Below are 27,613 nucleotides of genomic sequence, written 5' to 3' on the forward strand. Positions count from 1 at the left end.
GGGTGTCTCTAAATAACATTAGGAGAAAGGGGATGAAATCAGTGGAAAAGGGATGTATAGCTACGTTTGGAGGGATGAAGAGGCTGCTGAAGTTAAAGCCGGGGTTGGCCCTGCAAAAGATGGAGTACTGAAGGACTTACAGATTGCAGAGATGTTATTGTGAAAAAAGATAGGGAATTAGAGCGACATTGACAAGGAGCAGCACTCTGTCATAGTAATTGCTTATAGTGAATATTTATTTTGAGGAGTGTTTGGCTTCCGGCATACAAATGGAGAAAATGGTGTCTGTAACACAGTGGGCCAGTTTCTAATAAGCTCTTTAGATAGATTGGATATGGTCTGATGATAATCTGTGGAAACACAACTCCATTTGTGTTCATTCGTTTTGCACTGTGATATATAGGATTTCAGTTTAGGGAAGTACCTGGCTCAGAGGGAGAAGATATGCGGAACATGACAGTCTTCACAGGGTCTATAAAGTTGACAGCTAGGGAAATCCAGTTAGCACATGCAGAGGTTTTGCAGGTCAAGGAGTAAAAGCCAGAGGAATAAAAGGCTGAGACTTAAGTGGAGTCTTAAAGTTAGTGTGGTTGGTCTTACTCCATGAACAAGAGGTATTAGATGTCTGAAATTAGGTGGACTGGTTGGGGCTGGTGGGATGAAGGGAGTGCTAGAGGAAGCTAAAGGGAAAATGGTTAGACCCGATAAGGAAAAGGACTGACACAGAGGAGATATAATCAGGTGTGCTTAATATGGAATGAAGCTGATAGCAAGGAGAGTGAGTTGGAGCAGAGACAAGTTGCTTCCAGCTCGGAGCACTGCGGAAGGGTTTACTAGGGCCTGTGCACTTCGTTTTTTGGCCAGCAGAGGGAGTAAAGTTTTTATTCAAACAGTATTGTTAGATTTCAAGTTAGTGAGGCCTTTACCTGCAGTAGTCCAGAGTGTGGATTGAGCCTGTCTGTCTCCTAGGAGATTCTGAACAGGAAAAAAATCTCCTCAGCCCCCACCCCCAGGCCAGCAGACCTTTGGCTATTCAGCTACCAGGCAAGTCTGAGCCTTCCTCTCACACCTGCCCAGGCCCCTTAAGGCCTTGCTGGGTGCACCCCAAATCATTCTCCTCCATTTGTGAGTTGAAGCCTACCTGTGACCCAGACAGCAGTGAGCAGAGTCCAAGAAGTGGTAAGGAGACAGACTAGTGCTGTTTCTTCCCAAAACAAAAGTTGTTTAAAAAACGATTTTCCCTTTTTGTGATTAATGTCTTTGCCTGTGGTTGTTACAATTTAAAATTGTAGTATTGACCTGCCTGTGATTGCCTAGTTTATCACCCGTTTTGTGTTTTAAACTTGTGGTTTTACCCTGCCCATGATTGCTCCAATTTAATGTGTTCAAATGTGGGATTTGAAGTCCAACCTCTGTTGTTTATCCCTCTCATTCCTTGGTGACAAATCTGTTCTCCCTCCAAATTTCTCCTTTGCTCAGTGCTAAGACCTGAATGTTAAAACAGTGCACCCCCAGCCACCATTTTGTCTTCACAAGCCAGTGAAACCAGCCCCCCTGCCACTCCCACCTCCCCAGCAACAGGGATATTCTACATCAGAGGGTGCTTCTGTGAGCTGTTTAAACTGTGTTTACTAGGGCCTGTGCACTTCATTTTTTGGCCAGCAGAGTGAGGTTCCGTGACAATTGTAAGTGGTGTTTTTGACTCACACGAATATGGTCGAGTCTAGTATCTATGAACCGCAAATGACGAGTTTAGCAAGTGTGCGCAGTTTCGCTGTGCTAACTTAAACCGTTCGTTTGTTATGTGGGTTTGTCATCTGTACCCACGGGTTCCATCTTAGATACGGCATCCATTTTGTCTCTTGCCCTCAAGTAGCCAGCGAACGGACGCTGTCCGCTTCGCGACCCTGGGACTCCCAAGATATTTGCGGAAGACACATGTTCTTTGAAAGTGTCTTTATGACGAGGGGGATGCTACTGTAAGGCAGATGGCGCCGCTCGAGGCTCATCTTGCCGCACGGGCTTATTGTCTCAGCCGTGCATCTCATTAGGCACGTCCCTTTGATGCCTGTATCTCGTGCTTCTCGACACTCCCCTTTTACACCCTTTCCGATCTCCCCACTGTCTCCGTCTTCCTCTGCACCTGTCTTCGTTCCTGTTTCGATCTACTTTTACTACTGATTGGAATTTGCTAATGGTGGGAAGATGGGTTTTTACAGTTGGGAACCGCCAAATGTTTCCGCACTTATGTTCCGGATCTTGTGTGTTTCAAAGTGATCTAAGCGACCCCTCTGAGAGCGACTTGTGGGAACCAGGTTGTAAACTATTGTGTATCATGTTATCCTATGGGTAGAAACTGTATAAAAGGAGCGATCCACAAATACAATTTGAAGCAGTCTCCCCGAACTACACTCGATGTACTTCCTGTGACTTCTGTGTTCCCTGCAGTAAATAAACTTTGACTCTTTGACGCCGAAGGAAGTGTCCCGTGTCTCTGTGACTTGTACGCCGGAGCAGGTTACCCACGAAGGTTTCAGGTGTTGTGCCCTGGCACCGCTGGGTCCAAAGAACCCAGTCCTTCAGTTGGCGCCCAACGTGGGGCTGCATCAGTGGTACCGGTCCAAGCCTGACGATCGTGAGGAACTTCGTGTGAAATCTCCGAGGGAAGGTGCACCCCGCTTCATCGATCCTGTTGTCGAAATAAGTGGCCCGAAGACTTTTCCCGCGAAGATTCCCGCCTCCTAACGGCTGCGACGGACTGCTACCCTGACTGTAGACCTGTTTTGGCGCCTGGCGTAGACCTTGGTATAGCGAGACGATAGACGGGCCTTCCTGAGGACGCCATTGATCTTTGAGTTAAGTATTTGTGGGTCGCTCCCAGAGTTCTTTGTTGTAAACACTTTAGCGAGTGTTTTTGTTGTAGACACTTTAGCGGGTGTCTTTGTTGTACACGCTGTGTGAGTGTTTTTGTCGGTGACACTTTGCTAGCGTACTTTGTTGTTGTTGTATTTGTTTGACGACTGCAGCCGCCAAAGACCGAGGGTTTTGTTCTTGCTGGGACTTGGTAAATCCCGTAACCCTTGAAGTTTGTGAAACTCGGCTAGTGTGCAAGATGCCTGGTCGCAGTACTTTGTTCAGTTGCTTTAGACCTTGTGGTGCGGATTCCCTGCTGGAGGACTCGTGTCCGATACCTCCGGTTGGAACTCCTACTTATGACTTATATAGCAAACATGGGCTAGGCCCGATTGCTTTTAACGATTATTGGATCAAATATACAAAGAAAGACGGCGATCTTCGTTGGCCACCTCACGGTAGCTTCGAAGCGTCGATCTTAGATAATTTGGAAATAAAGTTGTTCGAACGTAAATCTAGGCCGGCCATGTTTGATGCCTTTCGGTTCTGGCGCAAAGAAGCCCGACAGAAAGAGATCAGACAAAATAAACGTAGTCAGCGAGATACTGTTGCTACTATAGTGAAGAAAGCTGAGCAGTTTCAGCGTGATAAGGAGGATAAGGATAAGGAAGTGTTTGAGAGATTACAGCGTATGTCCATAGACAAATGCTATCCTGTTTTGTCTACGGAGTCGGATAAGAAGGAAGAGGCAGTTGAGGATTCTTTAATGTCCTATCTTATGAAGTCGCCACCTCCGTACGTACAGGGTACCGCAGTTCCTGTGGTCCCTGCCGTACCTGCTCTCCCACTTGTTATTCCTCCGCCTATTCCTCAACCTGCACCCGCTCTTCCGACTGTTCCTGCTCCTGTGCCTGTTTCTATTCCTACTGCTCCTCCGCTTCCACATACTCCTGTTCCCGCTACTGCTCACGCTACTGCTCCTGTGTTGTTAACCCCTGTTGCTGCTAACGTCTCTACTCCTTCTCTTGTTAGTCCTGTGTCTTACTCTTCTCCCTCTACTCGTAATCGTGATTCTCCCCTTGCGACAAACTTCTTTCAGTCGCTCGGACCTGTTTTTGGGTCTGCAGGTTCTGATGGTCCACAGAGACGTAGCCAGCTTCCTGGTAATAGAGAACGTGTTGCGCTATACAATATGGCGATGGGTTGGATGATAAACCCTGTTAGAAATCCACCTCGTGTTGTCCTCGAAACATTTGATCAATTCAACATACCTACTCAGAGATATGTGTTTGATGAAATGTGCAAGTTCTTACATGATCAGATAGCGGCTGTTGCGCCTGACGAGGTGCTGACCGCCCTGTCTGAACTCCGGCTTCAGTTCGCAACTGGACTGATAGTCGACACTAATGTCCGACGTGCTATTGAACGGTTGCTATCTCTTCGTCCTGCTCCTATTCCTCATGCATTGTTCGTTGAGGACATTGAACAACGAGATGGGTCTGGCCAATATCCTATGCGAGAAGTTCCGCCAGTTTGGGTACCCGCTGATAATACTAATGCTAATGCTCCAATACCAGCACATTTCCAGAGAGTGTGGATACACCTCCCTTGGAAACGATCGGAAGTGCTTCAGGTGAAACAAACTTTGCCTGATCCTCGCAAAAATCCTGCGGGGTATTACAAAGAATTATCGCAGCTCGTAGACGCTACGATAATGAATCTGGCCGATATCGACATGTTGTTTGGCAATGTCGTACCGCAACCGGTATGGGCCAAGATTCGTCACCAAGATCACGCGAATGAATTAGGTGGTGATTGGGCTGCCATTACAGCGGCAGACGCTGGACAAGTGGCTGCTACTAAACCCGATCAGTTGATTGAACTTCTTCCCCAGCGAATCATTACGTTAATGAAAACGCTTATGCCAGCTATGAGGGTAAATTGGGACAAGTTGTCAGCCTGTAAGCAGAAGAAAGATGAGAGTGTTTCAGACTTCTTTACGAGGTTCGAGGAAACATTCGTCGATCATAGTGGGCAGGATATGGGTACTGAGGGTGGACAGAGGCTGTTTGTGGATAAATTTGTATCGAACTTATTGCCCGACTTGTGCAATAAATTGAAGAATTCAGAAAGTGCGTGGGCCGTTTCTACCTCAGCTCAGATATTGGCTACGGCACAATATTACGAAAATAGAGAAAAAGAGGAAAATGACCGTGCCGATAAAAAGGCGAAAGAGCTGAAAACTAAAGTGTTGTTACAACAAGCATATCCGCCGCGTTCTAATCAGAATGCGCCTCAGCAGAATAGATCGCAGTCGCAATCAAATCGATCGCAGCCGCGTAATGATTCATCTTTTCAGAGATCTTCGTTGGGGTACAACCAATGTGCTTATTGTAGACAGGAGGGACACATTAAATTCAATTGTCCTGCTTTAAATGATCGTAGTGGTGGTAATTCGTCTAGAGGAGGTCGTGGTGGTTCACAGAACGCATCACGTGGTAGAGGTCGTGGTGCTCAGAACGACCGTTCTGATAACTCGTCAAATTCTAATAATTGTTTCGACCAACGTGGATCATCGCAAGGACGATCTGCGCAGTACAATGTAGACGATTATTACGTCGATCAGGGAACTGACGATAGTAATTACTAGGACAGCCAAAGACAAGGAGAGGGAGTGGTATCAGTTCCGGTTGATCAGAGAGGGCCTTACGTCGCAGTTGCTACATCGGGCGTCGTTGAGCCTTTTCTGTTGGACACTGGTGCAGCGAAAAGTTCTATCATGCATTCGAAACTCCCTGGCGCACCTTTGTCTGGCTTAACAAATGTATCTGTTGGATTCTCTGGCGCCCCCGTTAGCAATCCAGTTTCGCGCCCTTTGCCCCTTAAAATTGGGCCTCGTGAGCTCGAAGCTCCGTTGATTTTAACCACTGGTTGTGGTGAAAATCTTTTGGGTCTGGATTTGCTTAAACGCTTGTATGCGACTTTGTATTGTTCTCCTGCGGGTATAAAGCTTACGTTAGGAGAGAGGGTAGTCTCTCCCATGTACTTGTCCCTCGATAAGCTTCCACCGGAATTGAGTTCTCTTCCTGCATCTTTGTGGGCGACGGGTCCAAATGACGTGGGCCTACTTGATATCTCCCCTTATGTTGTTCAGTTGAAATCGAATGTGCGATTGCCACGTATTCCCCAATATCGTATCTCCCTGGATGGTGAACGAGCTTTGTTAGCGATCATCTATGATTTGATCGAGAAAGATGTCATTGAAGAAACTCGGGGAAACGTGTGCAATAGTCCTGTACTGCCCATTCTTAAACGTACTGATCCTACCAAACCGCCTGTTTATCGTTTTGTTATTGATTTACGGGAGGTGAATAAAATTGTGGTTCCTCAATTCCCTGTTGTGCCTGACATTACGGCGCTACTGACTCTGATTCCAGCTACGGCTTCATGGTTTTCGGTGATTGATTTGAAAAATGCGTTTTTCAGCATCCCGATTGCCGAAGAGAGCAGGGACCTTTTCGGTTTCTCTCTTGGTGGACGTAGCTTCCGGTTCAAACGCGCTCCTCAGGGCTACTGTGAAAGTCCATCGATTTACAGTCAAGCTTTGAAGGGTCAACTAGATGCGTTTAGGTTGCCGGTTGGTGCGGCTTTAATCCAATACGTCGACGACTTATTGGTGGCTGCTGATACTCAGGACATTTGCAAAATTGCTACAGTGTCGTTGCTGCAACATCTCTGTGAGTTAAATCACAAGGTGTCACCTTCTAAACTCCAATATTGTTGTCAAGAAGTAACCTATCTAGGTCACTTATTGGCAAAGGAGGGAAGGAGATTGACCCCAGAGAGAATTGCAGCGATTGCGCGCATGGCTGTGCCACAAACCCAAAGAGATGTGCGTGCCTTTCTAGGTATCACATCGTACTGCAGGCAGTGGATTCCTAATTTTTCATTGCTAGCGAAACCATTGGTGGCTCTTACGTGCAAGGATGTTTCGACTCCTTTACCATGGACGGAAGAATGTCAGAAAAGTTTTTCTGAATTACGTGATTCATTGTGTTCGGCCCCTGTGTTAGGTACCCCTGATTACAGTAAACCGTTCACGTTATATGTTCACGAGAGGGAAGGTTGTGCTTTAAGCGTCTTAACGCAACCTTTTGGTGGTAAGCAACGTCCATGTGCATATTTTTCCTCGACCTTAGACCCAGTAGCTAGAGCATTGCCGAGTTGTTTGAGAGCAACTGCGGCAGCTGCGGTCTCCATCCGACAATCAGCAGGATTGGTCATGGATAATATGCTTACGGTGATGGTTCCGCATGCAGTCGATACTCTTTTGAACCGTACGAAAACTCAGCACTTGACGAGTGCGAGGTTATCTGGGTACGAATTGACGCTCTTGGCAAGCCACATTCAGATAAAACGTTGTAATGTCCTAAATCCGGCAACTTTGTTACCAATTAGTGCAGAGTCAGATGCAGTAACAGAACATGACTGTTACTTGCGGACAGAGGAGGAAACAAAAGGTCGTGTGGACCTTAAAAACACCCCATTGGAAGACCCGGATGGCATCCTGTATGTGGATGGGTCATGTTTTAAATTGCCGAATGGTGATGTGACTACTGCTTATGCTGTGGTGACATTGAATACTGTTGTTGAGACTGCGAGATTGAATCAGAATTCTGCCCAAGCTGCAGAGCTGATCGCTCTTACTAGAGCATGTGTATTAGCAAAAGGTAAACGCGTGAATGTGTACACCGATAGTCAGTATGCTTTCGGTGTAGCGCATAGTTTCGGACGATTGTGGCGAGAACGTGGTTTCTTGACGTCACATGGCACGAAAATACAGCATGGCCAGCTTGTGAACGATCTTTTGGATGCATTGACTTTGCCTGCTCAAGTTGCAATTGTTAAATGTAGTGCGCATCGTAAGGTGACGGATGATGTTGGTCGTGGTAATGCGTTTGCAGATGAGATTGCTAAGGAGACTGCCCGGAACCTTAGCACTCGAATGTATGTGACGAATTCGGTTAGGTGGCCTACAGAATCAAGTATGTGTGAGAATACTATAGAGAGTGTGAAAGCAATTCAGAATGAGGCCACCGACACTGAAAAGATGAAGTGGAAAGAAAGTACGGGAAGGTTGGATGTGAATGGTTGCTGGATTGATTTGTCAGATCAGAAAAGATGGATGTTGCCTGATGCGTATGTACTGGCCGTTGTGCAAATGGCACATGGGTTAGCACATATTAGCGCGAAAGGTATTTGCAAGTTGTTGGCTGATGTGTGGAAGAATGATGGAATTACTAAGTGTGCTGAACGTTTGGTGAAGAATTGTATGGTGTGTATAATGTACAATCCTGGCAAAGGAACCCCAACTCCCCCTGGCAGTTTTGCTCCTCCTTCGTATCCCTTTGAGGTGATCCAATTGGACTTCATCCATATGGAGCGATGCAATAACCTGAAATACGTTTTGGTTGTGGTTTGCGCATTCTCCCGATGGATCGAGGCCTATCCCCTCAAAGATAATACTGCCTTGTCTACTGCGAAAATCCTACTGAAGGAATACTTTCCTCGGTATGGAATGCCTAGAGTCGTGTGGTCAGATAACGGAAGTGAGTTTGTTGGAAGTGTGATGAGGAGTGTGTGTAAGGGCCTTGGAATTAATCAGAAATTCCATAGCGCCAATCATCCCCAGTCGGCTGGATTGGTTGAAGGGTACAATGGCACCCTTAAACTAAAATTAGCGAAGATCCAGGCTACGACTGGACTTTCGTGGCCTGATGCTTTGCCTCTAGCATTACTGTCAACTAGGGCGACTGTACACTCCCGAATAGGGCTTAGTCCCTATGAAATAGTGTTCGGCCGTCCTGCGAATGTGTGGGGGGTTCCTAGGCCAGGAATATTCGTTGATCTTGAGTACCCGATGTTGATTGACTACTTACATGACTTGACTGCTAAACTGAGGTTAATTCATCAACAGGTTTACGACGCCTTGCCGACGCAGACGGAGGGTCCAGGCCACCAGCTCCAGCCTGGTGATTGGGTTGTCACCCGAAATTTTTCGCGCAAGAAGAATCTGGACCCCCGCTTTGTTGGACCTCACCAGGTGCTTTTGGCCACGAGGACTGCCGTTCGTCTTGAGGGACGGAAGAACTGGGTACATGCTACCCATTGTAAGCGAGTCCCTATTCCTTTGCCGGCAGACCCGTGGGTGAGGAAAGGCATTGCGTCAACAGAAGCAGCGACATTGCCGGCGTTTGTACCTTTCAGTGACGCACAACTTGTTGGTGAACACTCAGCGCAGCAGAAAGCCATTGTTGGAACATTGTCAGCAAAAGACTCAAGACCAAATCAGCAAACTGATCAACAGGACGCTGTCTCTTCGACAGATCCTTTGTTCGACGTGCAGACACGTCCTGGGAAACATCGATATTCTTTGCGTTCTCATACTAAGGACAAATAAATTTTTTTCTTGCTTTGCTGAAACTGATAACTGCAATATCTTCGTTTCCCCTGATCAACTGTGAACAATTCGTATCACTGAAAATTGTTTTGTACATATATCAAGATTTTTTCTTGTATCTTTTTCCTTCCACAGCTGAATTATTTGTGCTAAATAAAATACATATTGTGTATTGAGGGCCGTAGGGCCGCGCGCGTACTTCCTTCTGGACAGTAGGTCTTGACGCTAGGTTAAAGGCCGTCGGTTCCTAGGAACTCCTGGGAATTGACTATTGCTGCACAGAACGAAGTGCGTCAAGAAACGTTGCGGACGGTCATAGGGAAATGGCATTTTCAAAGCTGAACGATTTGGAAGGAGCTCAGGCGTATAGAGTCAAACTGCAGAAACTTAGTCGTACTAAATGTTTTGTATTCCAATTGTTTGTACTGTTTTTAACTGCTTCCGCATTTTTGGCGGGTGGGGTGTATTACACTATGTCTTACTTCTTACTTCCTACCCCTACTCCTATTCCTTACCCTAACATTACTTCTACTGCTTCTCCTCATTCCTTTCATATGTTACCAGAACACGAACAGGCTAGACGTGTAGAATTCCGCAACAATTCCTTTATCCAGCTCCTCCATCAGCATCAGTTAGTGGTTAACACTACTAATTGTTGGGTGTGTGGGTTGATGCCACATACTACGGGTAAGGGAATTCCATATCTGGTGTTACCGTATAGTTCCCAAGGGTCAGCTCGAGCATACCAAACAATGCTTCGAAGCGCACTAGGTTTCCACCCCTCTCCAGAACGTTCCCCCAAACCGGGTCCTACCTCATGGCAGTGGGTGGTATCGATGATAATACAGGATTTGGAAGATGAGATCTATGATGCTTATCTCATCCCTAAGGCAGAGGTACAAGCCTATAGGGCACCGAATAAAGGGGAATATAGTACGTTCACTAATGAAAAGCAGCTTAAAAGCTCGTCTCCAATATGGGTCGTACCCCACACTGGTAATCTTTGTCTTGTGGGTCGTGGCTCGCAAGCCTCACTTGGAGTAAGTGCTTGCACTGAAAGTTACGTTCTGTCAATGTCCCCGATCCCTGTGCTTCTGGCTGCCAAGGGTACGTACTTCATCTGTCATGATCGTGCATACACATGGTTGCCCGCAGACTTCATGGGCTCATGTTTTGTTGCAAATCTGTTGCCTCCGACGTTTACTGTAGATGCCGATTATCATAAGACTAGAGTTGTACGAGGCGTAATTAGTGAAGAGGATACTGCCGGTCAAGAGGCAGGAGACTTTTTCAAGGGTTTCCTCCCGTTTTGGGGACCTATGGTTAATAGTAGGAACCTGAGACATTTGACTCGAGTGGTAGAATCGACAGCTAACATTACTGCCAGTGCCCTTGGTAATATCACCACAGAACTTCAGGCGGAGAGACTTATGACATTACAAAACCGTATGGTTTTAGATGTTGTCTTAGCAGATCGCGGTGGGGTATGTAAAGTGATCCATTCGAGCTGTTGCATTTTCATTCCAGATAATGCTCCTACTGTCTATCAAGCCATCTCGAAGTTGCACAAGATCTCCGAATCCATACACGTGGATGTAGGGGATTGGACGCTACTTGGTTGGTTTTGGGGCCTGGTGTCGACTTGGGGTTGGAAGATTCTGACGATCATCGGGGTTGTGGTAGTGTTCCTGTTCACGTGTTGCCTTTGTGTGCAGTGTGGTCCTGCCTTATGTGGCCTCTGTGCTACAACGTGTATGAGACAACCATCTGTTACCAAGGGGACTCGGTTGGACAGAGCTATGCTACAACGACATCTTGATGGTCTGATGAATATCGAGTATGATTCCGACTAGTGCTTGCCTACATGAGGGCAAAAGGAGCGTCTGAGGTTCCGTGACAATTGTAAGTGGTGTTTTTGACTCACACGAATATGGTCGAGTCTAGTATCTATGAACCGCAAATGACGAGTTTAGCAAGTGTGCGCAGTTTCGCTGTGCTAACTTAAACCGTTCGTTTGTTATGTGGGTTTGTCATCTGTACCCACGGGTTCCATCTTAGATACGGCATCCATTTTGTCTCTTGCCCTCAAGTAGCCAGCGAACGGACGCTGTCCGCTTCGCGACCCTGGGACTCCCAAGATATTTGCGGAAGACACATGTTCTTTGAAAGTGTCTTTATGACGAGGGGGATGCTACTGTAAGGCAGATGGCGCCGCTCGAGGCTCATCTTGCCGCACGGGCTTATTGTCTCAGCCGTGCATCTCATTAGGCACGTCCCTTTGATGCCTGTATCTCGTGCTTCTCGACACTCCCCTTTTACACCCTTTCCGATCTCCCCACTGTCTCCGTCTTCCTCTGCACCTGTCTTCGTTCCTGTTTCGATCTACTTTTACTACTGATTGGAATTTGCTAATGGTGGGAAGATGGGTTTTTACAGTTGGGAACCGCCAAATGTTTCCGCACTTATGTTCCGGATCTTGTGTGTTTCAAAGTGATCTAAGCGACCCCTCTGAGAGCGACTTGTGGGAACCAGGTTGTAAACTATTGTGTATCATGTTATCCTATGGGTAGAAACTGTATAAAAGGAGCGATCCACAAATACAATTTGAAGCAGTCTCCCCGAACTACACTCGATGTACTTCCTGTGACTTCTGTGTTCCCTGCAGTAAATAAACTTTGACTCTTTGACGCCGAAGGAAGTGTCCCGTGTCTCTGTGACTTGTACGCCGGAGCAGGTTACCCACGAAGGTTTCAGGTGTTGTGCCCTGGCACCGCTGGGTCCAAAGAACCCAGTCCTTCAAGAGGGCGTAACGTTTTTATTCAAACAGTATTGTTAGATTTCAAGTTAGTGAGGCCTTTACCTGCAGTAGTCCAAAGTGTGGATTGAGCCTGTCTGTCTCCTAGGAGATTCCGAACAGGAAAAGTAGCTCCCCAGCCCCCACGCCAGCAGACCATTTTCTATTCAGCTACCAGGCAAGTCTGAGCCTTCCTCTCACATCTGCCCAGGCCCCTTAAGGCCTTGCTGGGTGCACCCCAAATCATTCTCCTCCATCCTGTGAGTTGCAGCCCACATGTGCCCCAGACTGCAGTGAGCAGAGTCAAGGAAGTGGTAAGGAGACAGACTAGTGCTGTCTCTTCCCAAAACAAAAGTTGTTTAAAAAACGATTTTCCCTTTCTGTGATTACTGACTTTGCCTGTGGTTATTACAGTTTAAAATTGTAGTTTTGACCTGCCTGTGATTGCCTATTTTATCACCTGTTTTGTGTTTTAAACGTGTGGTTTTTCCTGCCCAAGATTGCTCCCATATGACGTGTTGAATTGTGGGATTTGAAGTCCAACCTCTGTAGTTTATCCCTCTCATTCCTTGGTAACAAATCTGTTTTCCCTCCAAATTTCTCCTTTGCTCTGTGATAAGACCTGTATGTTAAAACAGTGCACCCCCAGCCACCATTTTGTGTTCATTAGCCAGTGAAACCAGCCCCCCATTCCCCCCCAGCAACAGGGATATTCTACATCAGAGGGTGATTCAGTGAGCTGTTTAAACTATGTTTACTAGGGCCTGTGCACTTTGTTTTTGGGCCAGCAGGGGGAGTAAAGTTTTATTCAAAAAGTATTGTTAGATTTCAAGTTATGGAGGCCTTTACCTGCAGTACTCCAAAGTGTGGATTGAGCCTGTCTGTCTCCTAGGAGATTCTGAACAGGAAAAGCAGCTTCCAACTCCCTGGCCAGCAAACCTTGTCTGAGGTGTCTGTGACATTATATGGTCTGCTAGTGGTTGGTACACTGATTGGTGGTTGTATCTTGTGTTTCTATTGGATTAGGGTTAATGTCCTCATTGGTTGGGTATTTGAGGGTTCTTATTGGTTTCTGGGTCTGTGATTCAATCATTGTAGGGTTGTGACTAGGGCTAGGGTTAGGATTTCTATTGAAAGTAGCGACCAGGGCTTCCTATGTTATTGGTTGTTGGGAGTAGGGTGGGACTAGGGCTAGGGTTAGACCTTTAATTGGAAATAGTGACTAGGGCTTCTGGTGTGATTGGCTGCTCGACTAGTTTTGGGACCAAGAGTAGGGTTAGGCTTTGTATTGGAAGTAGGGACTAGGTCTACCTTTGACATTGGTTGCTTGTACTTGGTTGGGACTACTGGTAGGGCTAGGGCCTTTATTGGACGTAGAGATCAGGGTTTTTGAACTGATTGGGTGCTCGGACTAGGGCTAAGATTGGCTGTAAGGTCCTGGTCTCCTATTGGCTCTAGATTTTAGGGCTAGTGTTGTGATTGGATAGTGTTAGGGCTAGGTTTACCATTGGCTGAAGGGGTCACTTGATTACTAGGGCTATGAAAGGCCATGCTTCTTAGGGCGTCTCAGCCCGGGCGTCGAGGCTAAGGGCAGAGAGGAAAAGGGCAGTTGCGTGTTTGAGCCTGTAAGGGCAGAGAGGACAAGGGCAGTTGCCTGTTTGAGCCTGTTAAGGGCAGAGAGGACAAGGGCAGTTACCTGTTTGAGCCTGTTAAGGGCAGAGAGGACAAGGGCAGTTACCTGTTTGAGCCTGTTCAAGACTGGTCGGGACTAGGGCCAGAAAAGCTGCCCATTTTCTCACTCAGCAAAACCCAGCCCACACCATCCTCATCCACAAACAGAGCAACACACTCACACCAAAAGGTACACCACGCACAACACTATGCACAGATCAATGTACCAGCATGTATCACAAACCCAATCAAACCACATCTACACACCCTACTATCCCATCTACCACACATATCCACCATCACCTACAAGCAGTACACAACTCTATCCTATACCACTAACCATTACACTCATCACTAGCACAACGCCAATCAACACCATACATAACTACATCCCATTCAGACACCCTCTCCCTGCTGTAATTACACCTAACAGACCACCTTTTATCACTAACAAACATATAATCATCCTTCCATCAGTTGTCCAACACACACCCTCCTCTCCCTTCTACCATAATAACACTAACGCACAACACACACACTGCACCCCACCACACTTTGTAACTCCTTTAACAAACCACTCTCACCTCTACTTAATTCCCTCCTACACACAACATACACTTTACTCATAAACACATCACCACCCCCTCTATGTCACAACCTCCTCTCACAAACAATACTATACAACCAAATCCATTGCATAAAACATATACATCAACACCCCTTTTTACTACTCCTCTAAAGCAAAATATATCACACACACCAGCACAACAAGATCTTCAAAGCGCAACACCTCATAATACTTACTATCACAAAATGGTGGAGTACATTTTTATAAAGTTCCTTTTCCATGCAAGTTATCAAAAATCTAATTCCACCAGTAAATCAGATTTCTAAATATAAGTAGGAAATAACTTTGAAGAATGTTGATAGCATTTCTCAAACTGAAATATAAAATTAAATAATATAATCGCACCTAGTCCTGCCCTTTGAAAAATGTAACGGTATCTGCACCGTGAAATAGCTTTTAAGCCTCTGGTGCTGTGAAGGCATATTTTAACTACATAGTATGTCACTTTTTTATATGCTAGTCATCTACCTTCTGAGTTTACAAGGTGGACTTTTGGGGTGACATTACTATAGAAGAATGTGTTTTCCTACATGGTGGATGCACTTTCCTTGTTATGTGTTACTGCTGTGCCTTTAAACTGCAGTCCAGTCATCCTCCTGGCATACACATATGTTGTTGTATATGTGGATGGTGTTAATACGCACTGCAGCATTCATGACATTTAAACTTCCAAGCTCTAGGTGCATTTTAGGCACCATCTGCTATGGAACATTAGGGAAGTTAATTAGGCCAAATATGGAAGATGAATTTGAAAATGCATGCTTTACGCGAGATGTGCGGGTTGTTTACTTCTGTTTAGCATTGTAAAGCTAGCAGTATCAGACAGGGAACAGAATGAGATTACACAACAAAAAATATTTAATTTGGTACACATTATTATCAAATGAGTTGAAAATGGGACCCGGAGTATTAATAGCAATTTATGTGGGCTGGCTAACTCTCTGAGTAAGATCAAGTGTGAAAAAAAGAATCCAGGAGAGAAGTGACATTTTGTAGACAAGGAAAACCTGGTCGAAATAGTACTGTTGTATGATATCTCAGGACGAGACAGCACTGAGAGTTGTTGTTACACCAGATTGAGAAAGATAAACAAAAAGTTGCCTTTTTGTAATTTGCACTACTAAAGTTGATTGGTGTTGGGTTGTAGAGTGAAATTGCCTGCTATGTGTGATGCATTTTCTATATTTATTCAAACCATTTTGGTTATACTAACTGACTCTGGCTGTTATTACGATTTTGTCAGAATTTGGTGCAGAAATAATAGGGAGCCAATGTCAGCTAGTTTGCCCCTTGAATGGCTCATAACAGCATGGACCCAGGAATACATCTGACATTTTCTGTCTACTCAGAGCAGGTGAAAGATATCAGCAGGAGGGCGGGTGAGGGTTGTGGTGTAAGGCAGAAAACAGAGGATGGGGAAAGGGTTCACTGTCTTCACCCCTCGTGTTGTGCTCTGGGCGATGGGAGGTGGAGACAGGTCACAGGAATGCATAGGAGGAGGAAGGGCCAGCTTGGGGGCAGCATTGATTGACCCCATAATGATGCTAAAGGGGACAGACCGGGGACAGGGTGTATAATCCTGATGTGCTTCACTGGGTGCGCTTCTCAGGGGCGGCTACTCCACTATGGTGGAGGAGTGTAGCCCCACTGCTTTTAAGCAGTGAACTGCAAAGCAAACATAAAATGATAATAACTTTGAGTCCTTATCCTTTTAAGTTTCCTGTTGCTTTGCGAGCGGGCGGGCTGTGCTGCTCTGCTCTTGGAGCAGTACAAAATGGGGTGGTGGTACAAAAGGGGGGTGGTGATGGACGGAGCATCTGAACCAATCAAACACTCACACCCAGTCAACAGATCTGGGTTTAATCCATCACCGTTCTTTAGCCCACTCTGCCACCCCAGTTCAGACATGGCCATATGCAAATCAGTCTGACCCTGTGCCTCATGGGAACAGTCCACCCGACTGCCAAGCCATGCCTTCCCTGGACCGGAAACAAACTTCCTAGGACCGGTTTCTGGCATTACAGCCGTCTTCAGCCAGGCTTGCTTGAATCCAGTGGCAAAGTGAGCAAGGGACTCACGTTTGAGCATACCCTGCCAACTTATGGCGAACAAAGCAATACAAAAGGGGGTGGTGATGGACGGAGCATCTGAACCAATCAAACACTCACACCCAGTCAACAGATCTGGGTTTAATCCATCACCGTTCTTTTGCCCACTCTGCCACCCCAGTTCAGACATGGCCATATGCAAATCAGTCTGACTTTGTGCCTCATGGGAACAGTCCAGCCCGAACTGCCAAGCCATGCCTTCCCTGACCGGAAACAAACTTCCTAGGACCGGTTTCTGGCATTACAGCCGTCTTCAGCCAGGCTTGCTTGAATCCAGTGGCAAAGTGAGCAAGGGACTCACGTTTGAGCATACCCTGCCAACTTATGGCAAACAAAGCGGTAAAAAAGGGGGTGGTGATGGACGGAGCATCTGAACCAATCAAACACTCACACCCAGTCAACAGATCTGGGTTTAATCCATCACCGTTCTTTAGCCCACTCTGCCACCCCAGTTCAGACATGGCCATATGCAAATCAGTCTGACCCTGTGCCTCATGGGAACAGTCCAGCCCGAACTGCCAAGCCATGCCTTCCCTGGACCGGAAACAAGTTTCCTAGGACCGGCTTCTGGCATTACAGCTGTCTTCAGCCAGGCTTGCTTGAATCCAGTGGCAAAGTGAGCAAGGGACTCAAGTCTGAGCACACCCTGCCAACTTATGGCGAACAAAGCGGTACAAAAGGAGCAGGGCAGGAGTAGTGTGCCCAGTCCTAAGTGCGCAATGACTGTTTGGTCGGCCCTCTCAGGCCGCCCAAACCAGCCATGCACACTTCCCCGTTCTCTTTTTAGCCTGCATTGCAGCCTGCTTGGAGAACAAGCCCAGGCCACCATTCCCTGGTTGAACGTTGAACCAAGACGCTCAAAACCAATCATAACGCTGCATTGCAGTGTTGTGATTCGTGTGGGGAGACTTTTTGGGCTTCCTGTACCTCGGAGAGCAGGAGCAGAGACGCGGGACCGGTGCGGCAAGGTGTTATTTTTTATTTTATTTTCTCGTATGCCCCCCGCCCGCTGTTCCCCACAACCCCTTCACTCGCCTGCAACAGCCCGGCCACCCACAAATCATGCCGGCCACCATTGGCGCTTCTATGAAACTGGCTCCGGTGCCTCTAGGCCTAGAAATATTTGCTAACAGAGTTTGCAAACCCAGGATTTCGAACCTGGAAACATCGGTCTACTCACAATTGTGAATGGCAGGATTCTACGTAGAATTATTACTCTGGGTCGAATACCGCCACTCATAATATAGGACTATCTATGCAATATTTGGGTATATGCAAGACCTAGGGAAAAACCTGTTTATGTCAAGATTGTTACCTTTTAATAAGAGAAAAATGTTTTATTTTATTTTTAGAGTTCTTTCTCCAAATCGTGGAGTTTACAGAGGAATTTCGAAAGGAACCACTGATGAAGATTTGGATAGGGCCACTCCCTTTTATAATCCTTTTTCATGCACACAATGTTGAGGTAAGGGCTAACACCTGTAAATGTGTAATGTTTAGTAAAAGTTGTTCCATGATTAATAAGTGTATTGTTTGTATAAAACGTTACTTGCCTCCTACCAATGAATTCTTTAGATGCAGAACCATTCAGTCTAAAAAATATTTATCCACGCTGCAAAATGACTATATTCAAGTTCTCATGGCTAGAAACTAAAGATATTTGCTATATGTATAGTGCCTTTACAAACATTTTTGAAGTTTTGTATGGATATAGGGGCATATCTTATGTATTGAGGTTTTAGGCAATTGTTCTTATTCGTGAACACAATTTTTAGTTTGAGCTGAACATTTTTATTTACAATTAGTTTTTCCTAAAGTAGATCAGGCAGGCGAGGTTAAGGATTATGACTCACAGGTAATTGCCGAGACTGGAGACCTTCTGTCACGTACAGTGTAAGTGACACTGTAGATTGGGCCTTGGACTGTCAATAACATTGTACATGTATTGTTGAGACAGCTATAGAGAGAGCACTGACAGGCAGCCCGCTATTGAGAGAGATTTAATGATGCCCGTGTCCAGATCCACTTTCTTTCAAACGAAGCTCTGTCTGAGACATATTAATGTGCAAACTGTTTGCCTGCAGTTTGTACTTTTCTGCTTTTATCTCGTGGGTCTGAAACTGTTCATTTTTCAGCTCCGGACCGTTGGACTGACAAACAAACGGGGAGCGCCAAATGCCTCAAGCTAAGGGCTGAACACAGTGATGGAGCAGATAGGGATATATCGGCTTCCCAGTAAAACAAGCACTGGCAAAGCCAATAGGTCTGGGCTTGACTGCTTAGAACAATATCAGTAGTGGTTAACTGTTTAGTCCGAGATCACTCGTACCACTAGAAACTCAAGAATGTGACCTTAATAAGCACACAACAAATCATTGCAAGTATATGCAACAAAATGCAAACACTGCTGCTGCTTATATTATTTGTTATTTACAGAGCTTAGAAACTGCAACAGTGTGATATGTTGCACTATGCCAAACAATAACTCGATTATGATGCTGTATGTGCATTGTTATATTGCAACATAATTGGTGCTAACATTAAGCCCAATATATTCATTTCTTATTAATGAAGCACACAGATCACTTATGGTCCTGACGAATGCCTGGTAAATTTATACCATACACAGCAGAAACATGTTGACCTAGCTATAAGTAAAAGGAAGCAGCCAAACAATCTATTTGGCTCTCTTCCTGCACATTGTTTTTAATATGTCTAATTGATCAACCAATAAATAATTTTTTGATACTATGTAGACATTTTTAATTTTAAATCACCATCACTTACCACTTCACGAAACCTGCTACGCCATAAATCTGGCGTTGTAGCACACTGGGGAGGCATTCGGCCTCTCCCGGTGGGGCCCAATGATGAAGCATGTCACCAACCAGGTTGGTGAGTGAGGGCCTTCTATACAGACCTAGTTGGTTCTGTATCCTTGTGTTCTTTTTCTCATGGTTGTTATTATAATTGTAGCATTTATACTCTTTTTTTTTTTGTTTAAAAACATTATTGCTGGGGACTAAGAGTGTACAGAAAACACAAAGAATAACTGTGGGTCTAAACATGTAAAACAGCTATGTGTGTGGAAATGGCTATGTGTAAGCTGCAGATGTAAGCAAACTACAGGACATTTACCTATTGTGAGTAAGTGTCCATCAGTTACTGTTCCTATACCGCCCAATTCATCATGTGGTCTACTTCACAGTAGGTAGTCCGAGTTAACCAACTCCAGGGTGTTATTGGGAGATGGTTGGTATTGATGAGATGGTTTATAGGGTGATAGGTAGATGTTGTTTGTAACTGAAAGCAGTGCAAATGTGATTAGTGAATAGTGATAAAAGAAGGGGTGTGTCTGAAGTAAAATTGGATAGTGAACGCAATATACCTTTATTCTGGAGCCGTGCACTTCCAACAATAAAAACAAATTGAGTGCAAAAATGTCAGATGATTTCAACAAATAAATACTGACTGGGTTATCTGGTCGACATGTTTCTGCGGACATTTAAAGGTCCACATTGGTACCTGCCGCTTCTTCAGGACCCATAAACTTAATTGCTACTGCTTATATAATAGTGAATAAAAAATAATTGTGAACAATATGAAAAATGTCACCTGTTCACATCTGGATTCCCTCTTGGTAGAATAGAAGAATTTCAGATGTCGAGTAGCCTTATCACACACAAACATAGACAAACATAAGAACAAAAGTAGGAAAACATACTCTTTTTTTTACCCTCGGACCATCCAAATAATATTCCTTAGAAACTTGGGTCAATTTCCTTCTCTACACGTTCTTGATCATATAGTGGTAGGGTTATTGTATGTGTCTCCAGCGCGTATATTTTTGTCCAAATCCTCACTTGTAATCAATATTTCAATGTATTTTTCAATCAATTCCTTAACTTGCAGTATCTGTACGTATCGTTTTTCTGTCTCTTACTCTGAACGCCAGAGTAAGAGACAGAAAAACGATACTGACTAAACGACACGGACTCGTGTCACTGATCCTTTTTAACACGGAGGATTTTGAAGATACAGTGAGAAAAAAACGCATATGTACAGAGGGCTACCTTTTGGAACATGTAATACAAGGTACAAAAACAAGTCATTGACAACATTAAAATGATCCTAACAGCTTTAACACCGAGACACTCTTAAAGACGTATCAGGAGCCGTTCAACACAAGGTCACACACAGAATCACAGGGAACACTCACAGAAGGCTGACACTCAGAAGTGTCCACAGCAGGAGACTTGAAAGTTCACACTTTTGACTGCATCACGATACTCATCACCTGCTGTGTGCAGTCACCTACAATGACAAGCCTCTTGCTACAGCCACAGCATCACAGTGCTTTTGTCACCCACCGCCTCACCTCAATCTCCATTTTTTTGGAAGTTGTTCTACTGTAAGCTTGATTTAACGTGAAATGCGCATTTAATAAGTAGTACCCGATGTACCTCCTCAGAAAATTAAAGTTGAAGCATTAAAATTGAATGTAAAATGTGAAAAAGATGCCCATCTAGTGGCTGAATTCCACAAGCAGAACACTGGGGACCTATCCCAGCTTCCTTGCCTCACCAAATTGTCTGCCTCTGGGCAATTACCTTATTTCAATGCAACTTCTTTTCCTTCATCATTCCATTCGAAAGCACTTTGAAATACATCAGCTGAGTGTGTACCGAAGGAAATCAGACCAGCTTTAATACAATTTGGTTGTTCCATCTAGCGAAAGAATACATGCCAATGGACACGCTTCTGGCGGGAGACTCCCGATATATGAAGTAAAACACTGCTTTATTTTGGTTATCTCACGCTTGAAATTGCCACTGCTTCATTATAAGTCAGCGGGGGAATTGCAGATTATTGTTGTACAATCTTGTACGCTCCTCTTCGAAAATGTTAGCATGTGTGTACCAACCTATGCAATAAACACAGGTGAGAACTGATGGTTCACTAATTGCACTATAAAAGGCAGGGAAGGACGTGGCTGTTTTAAAGTCCTTGTTTAGAAACTATCTCTTGTGTTAAATGCCACGCAGTGCAGTGATGCAATCAAATGCTCTAGAGAAACAACTCTCTACATGTTAAACACACTTTACGTTTGAAGAGTCATCATAATACATTACATTTGCTGCACAATGTACATACCATACTAAATAAGTTGCCGGCTTCATTCGTGTTCGGATTCTTTCTTATACCCAAGGCGAGCCCTTTGCTCGCCCCCCCCTGTGAATTTACTGACTCGCTACCTCTATGGACTACAACTACCGAAATGCCCAAAGAAAGTTGAGGACTTGGTGATGAGAGAGCGCAAATTTGAATAAAAATTATGTATAGGCCATATTTACAAGCATATCGTGTAATGTAGAAATGAAATGTATATCGTAACATGAAGTTGATACTTATAGCATATAATCGGCCGATGTAGTCAAAAGTAATATAGGAATTGTAACTGTATATACTCTTGAAAATGTATTAGATTTAGAAGACAGCATAAGTAGTGGGCTAATGTAGAAATGTGTAGAAATGTTTACGAAATGTAGAACGTGCAAAGTAGAGTTCATGTACGTGTGTAACTTTAAATGGAGAAACCGCGTGAAATGTAACATGGAGAAATGTGCAGAGAACATATACGGCGATGTAACAAATGAGAATATAAAGTTATACTCTATGTAGTTTGTATTCTATGTATAATATATTCACTTATACGTAAGGGAATTGCTAAATGCGATTATATATAAATGTGTGTTAAAGGTTATACTGTGTAGAAGGCTTCTTGTAGGAATGTTAGAAAAGTTTAGGTCATTTGTGGTTTTAACCTGACTGACCAAGGGTTAGCAGGAGTGAAGTCCGCTGTTTGTAATTTAGTGGGCTCACAGGAGTCGTGAATAGTTTTTGATGTGAACGTGCGAGCCAAGGAGTCTAGAGCTTGCTAGATTTAAGGTGACAACGCTGGACAAAGTTTATGGCCTAAACGTGATAAGAAGCGCTTAGAATTTGAGAGTTGTTTTGAGAAGTCCATTCACAGGACCTAGAAGGGTCAAAATCATAGTCGTAAAGTTTAAAGTTCTGCTAAGGTTATTGACTTATGATCTGAAAGTAGCGGATGAAGTCACCACCAAGAAGACGAAGATGACATCTAAAGAAGAAGGTCAACTTAACGGACGGCGAAAGAGACGAAGCAAGGAAAAAGCTAGAAGATGACCTCACGGGGAAAGTCCGTGGTGGGCGTCGAAGGGGCGTTCCACCCACACTGTGATTGTGTATTTTAGGGACAGCACCCCGGGGATAAGATAGCGAAGGCGAGAGCGAACAGCTCCGAGCAGAGGCCATCATAGAGAGCTCAGAGTAGATGACTTGAGCAGATGCGCTGAGAGAGATCAGAGCGCAAGAGAGCAGTAGGCCGAGGACCCTTAGACAGCGGATGGGTAGGCAGAGAGGGTACTGCTTCTTAAACTTAAGTTACCTTTAGAGGCTAAGAGAGTTTGAACTTCTTTGGGAGTCAAACTGCTGACACCTTTTTAGGGTAGGAACTGGCGAAGTAGGGATGTCACTTAGTATAGAGTAGGGACAGATTTAACTTGATTAATTTTCTTTTTCTGTAGATGACGCAAAGGAACCACTTCACATCGATGCTTTAATTTGCTGATTCACAAATTGATTTTGTATTCTTTTGTATACTTTTGAGATTTATCCTGAGAGGATTGTATTCGCATTTAAATTTGACTTTTATATAAAACTTACAAAACTTTACCAGTTGTAAGTGGTTCTTCAGAGTGGCGTCAGTTCATGGGGTTTATCTAACCTATGCGGGGTTTGTCTTTTACTCAATGACAGATAAAAACCGATCCAAAATTGACGAATGAGATAAGTTATTAAATTGATCATAAATTGATATCAAAATCTCATTCCCCGCAGTTGGTAGCAGAGTAAAGATGGTTATCTTCTTGAGGAAGACAACCTAGGTCAGGTTTAGTTTACCCCAAGGTCCCTAGTCAACGACGACCAGAAGACGAATCCCTGCCGAAGACGGTGCTGACGGTGTGTCGAGAGAAAAGCAGCAGAGTCGGTCGAGAGTGAGTATAAGGGTCATGCGTTGTAAGATTGCGGTATTTTATGTTGTACTTGTGTTGTAATGTCAAGCGGAGTTGAATGCCTGTAGTGTGATTGAGGGAAGGTTGTGAGCGCGCGCAACCGGATAAAATCTTAAGTTCAAGGAGAGCTTGAGTGGTTCGGGTGTATCGAACACCTAGAGTAATTTGTTCACCATTGAAAGGGGGTCATGAGGTACCATTGATCGCCCGACAGACCGATGATAGGGGGAGCGTAAGAGTGAGTGTATGAGTAACGGACGCTGGTCGTACGTTTACTGTGTGTAAGTAACCTATCAGTTGAGGCGATCGTCTGACCGTAAGAGGGAAGACGTTTTGTCAGTTGAGGTGACAATTACAGTTAGACTGTGGCCGTACAGTCAGAGAAAAGTGATCGCTTTGACGGAAGTAGTCATTTTTCAGCGTATGAATGAAAACGCATGCGAAATCGTGGGACGAGTTGAGAACGGAGGAGAACTGCTGCAGAGGAAACGAGTGACGTCAGCATAGAACCGCGCTGAGATTGGTTACTTTGTCAGACGTCAGCGAAGAGCCGCGCTGAGATTGGTCGGTCAGCGTAGAGTCGCGCTGGGATAGGCCGATTTAGCGAGAGCCGCGTAGGGATTGGTTGGTTTGTCATCGGGACGTAAACAAGGAAGTGAAAGAGGAAAATAATAGATTAACGAAAATGAAGTGTTTTAAGAGTTTAAGAGCAATCTTTAGGAGGAATAGAAGAAATTTATATGCCGGAGAAGAAGCTCCACCCGAAGGCACACCAGCTTATCATATGGCAGTAAATGTAGGCTTACACTCGATACTATGGATCTCCGAGTGGAACAAGCTAACTGAAGGGAATAAGGAACTGACGTTTCCGAGATTCGGAACGTTTAAGCTAGACGTGTTGAACGAACTGAAAGCGGTAATGCTTGCAACAAGACCTCTACCGAGGCCAACACAGTTTGAAGCCCTCAGTGCATGGTTTAGAGCAGCACACGAAAAGAGCGTAAAGAGGCGCCAGGAAAGAGTGAGACGATCAGTAAAGGCAGTGCAGGATGCTAAATGGGATGAGGAAGCTAAGAAGTGGAGGGTACAAAAGATAGAAGCAGACAAACTGTACCCGATGCTAGAAGTTACGGGAGAAAAGAAACCTCTAGAGGAAGATGAGGAAAGCGAGACGGAAGAGGATCTGATAGAGAGACTATTAACAGATAGACCACCTCCGTACAGCGGAGGGGCCGCAAGTCCCATATTACAACAAGGGGACGGAGCTAGATGGGGGGAATATAAATCGATCCCAGTAACAGAGTGGGATACCAAGAAAGATGTGGAAATACCTCAATCTAGTTCCGAACAGAGAGTAGTGGGAAGAGTCGTGGTCCAGAAGGTGCCAGAAACGCAGTATGCAAGGTCGTACCAAATGCCAGATGCTTTACAGGTTCCTGTTACCATAGGCCCTATAGTGTCAATCTATAACCCAGAAGGGGTCCAGCCGGAGGAACAGGCACGATGGGACAGGGAAAGGGCAGAGATGGAGAATAGGAACACCATGATCAATCCTCAGAGGCAGATACTAGCACCGATGAGTCGGAGTACCCCATTAGATGCCGTAACAGGTCCCTGGGTAGAACAGGGGGGTCCAAGAGGGCCAATGGACTTAAGGGGACCAAAACCGAAATCCCACAAGGAATTAAGGGAATACCTGAAAGAATGGGATACTGCCGAAGAGAGTCGGAATAAAAGTTTAGAAACAGGAACAGAGTGGAGAGACCAGGATAACCGGATCCTCTCTCATTGTGGAGCTGGCGAAAGCAGCCCGGAGTGGGAGAGAGGGAGTCAGGAAAACAGCGGGAATAATTGTCCTACTATCAGTGGCAATAGGCAAATGTGTGATGACAGGAGTGCAGGGTGTGGCGAAGTGCCTCGCGTCACCTTTAGTGAGGGAGAACGAAGGACGCAGGAGTATCTAAATACTTTCAGATGCACTCACCATACCCCGGGTGAAACGGTGCAACATTGGAATCACGGGAACATGGAGAGTCGTGAAGGGTCTCGCCATGCATCCGGTGACCGCGAGCAACGTCACGAGAATATAGGGAGTCGCGAAACGTCTCGCCATACTTCTGGTGATCGCGATCGAGATCACGGGAGCATGGAGGGCCATGAAGGACCTTATCGTTTATTGAGTGACACCAGACAGCAAGCGAGTTACAGTGGTTTAGAACAGAACGGTGGATCCTATCTCGTATCTGGAGAAACCGAGCCAAAAAGGCGCAATGCAGGGATGGGGGATGGAGTAATGTTCCACCACACCCCACGGGAAGATGGAAAGGCTTGGGATCTAGAGAGGTGGGAACAAAGAGATGGAAGGAAAACTCCTCATAACTCACCTGTGTTTAGGCGTAGGGCGCATAGTGGAGGTGAGAGGGGTATGAGCGAACCACCTAGGACTGACATACTGAGAGCTGAAATAAAAGCAAGACGGATTGATGTAATGAGTTTAAAATCAGACTTGGACGAAATAATAGACGGCACAGTGGCAATAGAGAGGCTAGAGCTGTACGCACCAGATGAAATATTGTTCTTATCCAAAGATGTTACTCGGAAAGCAAGGGCAGCTCATGAAAAACTATCTGAATTAGCGGAAAAGTATATGATAGACATGTCACGAACTAACGCTTTACAGCCCAATCATAGGCTAAATTGCACAGATCAAGATCTAGATGAACGTAGAACGATTGGACTAAGAGTACACATAAGGGAACTAGTCATGTGTATTAGAATATGGAGAGATCTGGATAGATGGGAGGAAAAGTGGTCTAAAAGGGGATCTGTCAGAAGAAGTACAATTGTAAAGTCCCAGGATACAGACCTAATGCGAATGGAAGCTTTTCCTTTGCGAGAAATCGCGAACGGAAACTACGTTCATGTACCTTGGAGTAGGGGGGATTTAGCGGCATTCACTAATTCCTTCCCCAAGTTAAGAGAAAACCCCGTTGAGTGGTACAAGCAGGTAGAGAGGTTCGTGAAGATCTCTAAGGTGCTGTGGATCGATTTGAACACATTGTTCGATATCGTAGTACCTGGAGATTTGTGGACGGCATGCAAGCTTAATGTTGAATGGCCTACTTGTGAGCCTCCGAGAGATACCCGGACAAATGGTCCGTCAGATAGAGTCATGGAAAAATACGAAAGAGTAATAACATGGCTAAAAGAGAAAGTGCCAGTGCAAGACATAGACTGGGTTAAGATAGATCGAACAACTCAGGAGCCTAAAGAAACGGTTCACGAGTTCTATGAGAGGTTACTGAAAGCATTTAAACAATACAGTGGGTTAGACGTAATGGATCCTAAGGACATAGGACAGTTTGTGTCGAAGTTCGTTCTAGGATTAAGACCAGACATAAGCCTGATGATACAACAGCATTTGATCTGTTGGCAGAACAAACCTTTAGATGAGATTCTGAGGTATGCCAGGTACTGTAGCGACGAAATAGATTCGAAGGCAAAGAAACTCAAGGAAAAGCTAATGCTGGTACAAATGCAAGCAGCTGGAAAGGGTGGACAGCGGCAACAGGGAACAGGAACGCAAGCAAAGAAACAGAATAATCAGAGCAGAGATGAGGAGGAAAGACCAAGACCGAGAATGGATATTGCGACACTGAAAAAGACAACGAGGTGCCATCAGTGTAATGAGGTGGGACATTGGCGACGCGAGTGTCCTTACAATGTTGAAACAGGGGAATTAGAACAAGAGGAGGAAGAGGTACAGAACAACGTGGTTAAGGGAGCCGCAGTCCCGAAGGGAAAGTTTATCAAAGGGGGGACTCAGACTCCTCGAGCCCCGTTTCCTCAACCACCTCGCATTACAACCGGAGGGAAAACCTATAGACAAATGCCATTGTTTGTAGGAGGAGAAGAATGCTACTACGTTGATCCTCTTACAGGGCAACGAGTGAATAGGGAAGAAGACTGTACTTTAGGTGCAGCCCTGGAAGTAGATCA

General features: G+C 45.1%; 1 protein-coding gene across 4 annotated transcripts in view; it reads left to right on the forward strand.

Annotated features, from left to right (window-relative positions):
• CYP4V2 (cytochrome P450 family 4 subfamily V member 2) overlaps positions 1-27,613 on the forward strand; it is a 176,623-nt gene that overhangs the window by 28,804 nt on the left and 120,206 nt on the right. For all 4 annotated transcript variants that reach the window (XR_015309387.1, XR_015309388.1, XM_086962550.1 and 1 more), the window contains exon 2: positions 17,867-17,979. Coding sequence is in view for 2 of the 4 variants with exons in the window: in XM_086962550.1 (XP_086818676.1) it covers positions 17,867-17,979 (113 nt within the window). In the remaining 2 variants the exon portion in view is untranslated. The remainder of the gene's footprint in view (positions 1-17,866; positions 17,980-27,613) is intronic.

This window comes from Lissotriton vulgaris, chromosome 3_1 (assembly GCF_964263255.1).
Source record: "Lissotriton vulgaris chromosome 3_1, aLisVul1.2, whole genome shotgun sequence".
NCBI classification, from domain to species: domain Eukaryota; kingdom Metazoa; phylum Chordata; class Amphibia; order Caudata; family Salamandridae; genus Lissotriton; species Lissotriton vulgaris.